Source organism: Notothenia coriiceps, unplaced genomic scaffold, assembly GCF_000735185.1.
Source record: "Notothenia coriiceps isolate Sejong01 unplaced genomic scaffold, NC01 NC01_scaffold00037250, whole genome shotgun sequence".
NCBI classification, from domain to species: Eukaryota; Metazoa; Chordata; class Actinopteri; order Perciformes; family Nototheniidae; genus Notothenia; species Notothenia coriiceps.
The window spans coordinates 6,521,606-6,527,141 of record NW_011369951.1 but is presented as its reverse complement, the minus strand read 5'-3'; the positions used below and the strand labels follow the sequence as shown (position 1 = coordinate 6,527,141).

General features: G+C 38.9%; 1 protein-coding gene across 1 annotated transcript in view; it reads right to left on the bottom strand.

Annotated features, from left to right (window-relative positions):
- The window catches only part of prkci (protein kinase C, iota), a gene marked incomplete at its 5' end in the record, with an annotated part of 16,909 nt that extends 13,314 nt beyond the window's left edge, over positions 1 to 3,595 (bottom strand). The window contains 3 exons of the mRNA XM_010796633.1: positions 260 to 345; positions 974 to 1,024; positions 3,502 to 3,595. Coding sequence (XP_010794935.1) covers positions 260 to 345; positions 974 to 1,024; positions 3,502 to 3,595 — 231 coding nt within the window. The remainder of the gene's footprint in view (positions 1 to 259; positions 346 to 973; positions 1,025 to 3,501) is intronic.
- Positions 3,596 to 5,536: the final 1,941 nt, after the last annotated feature.

Sequence of the window (5,536 nt, the reverse complement as noted above, 5' to 3'; positions counted from 1 at the left end):
TCCCCGTGTTTGATTTTTATATCTGCTGTTGTAATTTATTGTCTTCTGTTTGCGATCGCAGTAATGTGTTTTTTTATTTGCATGTGCAGAACTTTGGCTCGACCAAAAATCGTTTTTAAAATGTGCTATATAAATAAAACCTGATTTGACTTGATTTGATTGTGGTTAGTTTTTACAGGCGCCACACCAGATATTTTCACCTTTACAATAATCCAACAATGAAATTGCAAAATGTGGAAAATTCCGCTTCATGCCTCACCCTGTTGAAGCGCTTGGCCTGAAAGGCGTGACCGCTGGCGTAGTAAAGCTTCCTCCAGCGCCGCGCTCCACGCCGGTATATAGACTCTGTGAGAAGAGGGAAAGAGGAGCGGACTACTTTAATCTCTACAGTACTCAAATTATTCATCTGAACCATTTTAAGTTTCAAAGATACAAAGGCTATATTCATTCATGTCTACAATGTACTCTGTCAAATAAAAGGAGAAAATGCCGAAAAAATATTTTTACAAAAAGGTTCCACTTTATATAAAAATGCAATCAATTAAATTGCAAACACAACTTGTGGCCCTGTTTATCCAAAATCATACGTATATGTTATGTTCTGTAACTGTATACTAAAGACTTGTATGTGTAAATTCAGTATCAACTTTGATTTGAACAGTTTTCTGCTTTGAATGTAAATTCAGATGTTTAAAAAAATAGCATTTTCTCACCTTACCATTGAGTTTAATGTGTGTATTTAATGTAGACACACACACATTTCTTATGCAGGATTTTTCTTAAAGGGTTACAAATGGTGGTTCATAACCAAAGGATTGACATTTTTAATTTTTAATAAACGTCAAATTCTTTTTTTGTTGTTGCTCTGAACCATTGCCATTTTAAATTCTCCTGGATAAAATACTTGCTCTTATATTTTAGTAATTAAAAAGTGTAGGTTTCTAAAAGTAGAGAAGGAAAAGGTTTGACTCACTGTCTTCTCCCGGACACGGCATGCCAGGTTTCTCTGGTATACATGGGAAAACTGTGAAGAAAAATACTTCCACTTAATAAATCAGTTTGAAGGCAATTCTGACAACATTTGTGTTTGTGTTCTGCTGAGCTCAATTCACATCCTCCCAGCATGACAGCAGTCACCTGTAGCAGACCTCCACTAAATTATTGAAATGTACTCATGTTGTTCTTATGATGGTGCAAGCCCCTGTGTGTGTGTGTGTGTGTGTGTGTGTGTGTGTGTGTGTGTGTGTGTGTGTGTGTGTGTGTGTGTGTGTGTGTGTGTGTGTGTGTGTGTGTGTGTGTGTGTGTGTGTGTGTGTGTGTGTGTGTGAGCAACATGCAGTACACTGAAAAGATGCGATCTTAAAGAAGAGGCCTAAGTTGATCAGTGTGTGAGGGGGATGGAGGTAGACTGGGGGCAGGGTGAGTCAGAGGCGAGGCGTTCGCTGCAGCCGACAACTCTGTTAACGAGCAGACTTGACGACCCCCGCGGCGCCGTCACATCCTCCGTTCAGTCTCTCCGTCTGACATCCACCGCACTCTTGACCCCTCACCTCGGATTTGATTAAAACATTACATTAACCGCACATTCCCCGTCCCCTCTACCCCCGGGTTACATGCTTATTCACACAGAGCCTGTCAATCAAATGTTCCCTATCACTCCGCATACACAACCCCCGACTCTCACCCTGCGTCTGAGTTAGCGCTGACCTCTAGACGCACAAAGTTTGAGGAATATTCATCAACAAAGCTCGGCTTAGAGGAGGATGTGAAGTAGCTCAAGGGCCCGTAGACAGACGCCAACAGCGGAAGTCTTTATCACAGGTCAGTGAGGCATTAACCGTGTGTTTTGATGCTTTGTTGTTGTGTACGGTATGTATGCGTCTATGCTCAGACATGTAAATGCGAGAGAATTTAAAAAAGGAAAGGAACTCAAAAGCGAGCAGCATAAACTCGTCATCAAAACCAGAGATGTTTACATTAGAGCTGAACATAATCTCAACGTGTCATTTACATATTCGTGGCCTAACCTGGTGACAGAACAGGAAAATAATACTATCCAAGTTTAACAATTTTCAGACAAATAAACAACTGTTTCCTTCATATCATTTATTTCCTGAACGACTTCTGGGGCCCTAACACATGTATTGGTGTTATTTAAATTCAAGCTTCTATATCTACACGAGCATGCCTTAGTGTATGTCTAGTGGCTGATCCACAGTAAAAATGTGTTGCTGTTGAAAGGCAAAGCTCCAACAAAAATATGAAATGAAAATTCTAGTGAATTTCAGAAAATGATTAAATCTTTCCTTTTTATAAATGTACTCTCTTTTCAGAATGAAAATACCTTGTGCAGCAGGCCAACATTGATTTAGAATTGGAACGTTAACATAATGACTGAAACTTCAAACTCTTTTTTACGGCGCTACGGGGAGTGAAGTTAGTTCAGCAGCTATGTTTGGGTTTGACTCATGTGTCATGAAGCTGGGAGATCGCCATGGCAACAGCATGAATAACCTGCTATAGAGAAGGTTAACACGTCTATAATAAAGAGACATGTAAGAAAGAGCTTCTAACAAACAGAAGGACGATGTACGTCACTTAATACATTAAAAAAAAACAGTTGAATTGCTCTAAAATTATTTAATAACCGACCGGATTCCTTACACTTTGTCTATGTTTTTCCCCTCATAATGACATGGGGAGACTTCGTGATAATTGGGTAAATAAACCATTAATGAGTTAAATAATTATCGACATATTGTTAATTAGCTCCCACTATAATAAATGCAACATGTCAGTCAGAAAGACCCTACCTTACTTACTACTACCAACATTGTTTTTAAATTTTTCAATCATATATTCATTCATGTTTTATTATTATAAGACAAGAAGGCAAAATATAATATATTAATAAAGTATTTCTGGAGTTTATTTCTTCTGGTTGGACGTCACGTTCCTACACATATTTTTCATCTCTTATCAGATTAAGAACTAGTCCTTGTTATGATGTCGTCTGTAATTGACAGCTCTACCATTTTCACATGAAGGCGCTTATAAACGGAAAGAAAGCAGCTTCATAAACACAAGTTATCCTGATTCACTATTGTTAAACCAAGACATTATTTTAAATCTAAAATAATGTGAGGATTAATTGTATTTGACTTCTTAAAGAGATTTACAGAAAAACATGTTGCATGATCCCTTTTATTATCAGCAGCAGTAGAGACTAAATACCTTCAGTTCATAAAAAATGTCTTGCAAAATATGTGTTGGCCTATATTCTGGTGTACTGTCCTACCAAGCACAGAACAGATGGGTGATCGGACATTTTTAGGAGGAGAGATTTAAAAACCCCAAGACTCTCATGTTTACCTCTTACTGACAAAGCCCCTGGAGTGAATCGTACCACATACGGGGACACAAGGACGTGCTGCGAGTTAAACCCTGAAGGTGTTTGTTTTCTGGTATAAATACAGCCTGTGGAGAAAGCAGTGAGGCTCACCGTGGATAATGAGCTCCGAGTCTTTGTTGACTTCGTAGAGACGCAGAGCTTCGTCCAGCTCCAGCTGAGAGGAGACGGTGCAGGGGTCACCTGACAGCAGAGGAGAGACAACATGTCATTAAAGAGAAAAGACACCGGGAGAAAGCAGGAGCAGGAGGGCATCCGAGAGGGTTATTATATCCTCTGAACTGAACGTATTCCTGTGAAACCTACATAATATATAGAACATTTTATATTTGATTTGGAAAGAGAGCTCAGTGAGAGGCTCTGTAGTGAGAAGGTGGAGCGTATTTGTCCTTGTGGGAGAAAGAAAATGTGTCTGAATTTGACACGAAAAGTTCAGCCGCGTAAACTGACTATTTCAGTTTGAGTTTGTGTTAATGATATATACGTAGAATGATGAGATGATAGAACAATTAGTTGGACATTAATCTGCATGTATTTCTGTTTTTATTTAAAAGGGTTCTTACGTCACAATTAAGCAGAACATTCACTAGTTTCAACCAAATGCTTTTTTTATAGGATAGTAAACTCAATACATGCAGGTGTGGGCTTTTTGTGGGACTTCCCAGCACAGGATTTTTTACTTCTTGAGAAAATAAAAGGTTAGATTTATTAAAAGTAAAAAAGACGCAGCCTTTAATCCCTCTTCCATTTTGCCACACTGATACATCATCTTTTCATCTTGTTTAGAACAAGTTGTGTCAGAATAACCAACAATCAATGTTATTGATGTGCTCCTCATTAGGTGCTTGTATTGTCCAACTTTCATCATTTGATTTTTGTAATTTCTCCTTTTCAACCCCGCAAAACACCATGTTTGAAATCCGGTAAGAGGGACCAGTGTAATTTGCATGACATTTATAGATATGTTAATTGCAGGGAACCCACAATGGCTAGGTTAATTTTAATTACACAGAACAACAGGACTGAGTAAAAACAATTACCCTGTACATTATACGGTATTATTCAGAGCAAAAGGTGAATTATAGAGTGGGCAGAATGACATTTAAAAATAAAAACGTTTAAGCATTGCAGGTGTGAATTGCAATACGTGAACTTTGAGTAATCATGGGAAAAGGTGTAAGAGCACACAGTCGACGCTGCCATGTAATATGGGTTCCTATAAAATGTACCTGCCTATTTGCACAGCGATCAATCTAAGTCAATAATTAAAATACCACTCGGACGCAGATCTAATTATTTCCTTATCAGTACAGAGTGACGCACTCAGAGAGCCGATAGTGGATCTATTCTTGGTTTCTACCCAACTAATCACAGAAAACCGCTGACTTCATAAATAGCTTGAGAACAGAAACTATGGCACACCGTGTACATTTAACACATACACAAACTTCTGGAGGTTGACAGAAAACTAGGATGTGTGGGAGGATTACATCTCGTCTGGGTCTATCTGAAAGTTTTGGTTTCCGGAGTCATTAGGTTTGTGCGTGCACAAGACGGAGAAAATACAAACAGGAAGGGACAGATTATTTACAGTACATTAAAGCACTGATAGGGATGAATCACACACCAATGTAATGTCCCCATGTCAGTAAGTTCAGTAAACTTCCGCACTGAATGATGCACTTTGAGGTCAGCCAGCAAGATTTATATTTACTTTTTATCCTGGTATTATTTGGCATGGGGGAAAGAAGCAAGAATATTTTAATGACTACAATCTTTAAGGTGCAGCATTCTTTCAACAGGCTTCTTTTAAACAGCAGATTACAAAAGATGGGCTTGTTTGTTGTATAAGATTACATTAAAAGGAGACCTATCATGCAAAATGCACTTTTGTACGTCTTTTATAAATGAATATGTGTCCCCGGTGTTCCAGGGAACTCACCAAGTGTCAGAAAACACAACCCTCTCTCTTTTCCTCCATACCCAAATCTCTAAAAAAGGGGCCGCAACAGATCTGATACAGACTGATCCAACACTTCTCTGACGTCACATAAGTGGCGCTACGGCTATTGGGCCAACTCCACCAATCAGGAGGAGACAGCCACGGACATTTCTGTTCAAAAGCGCT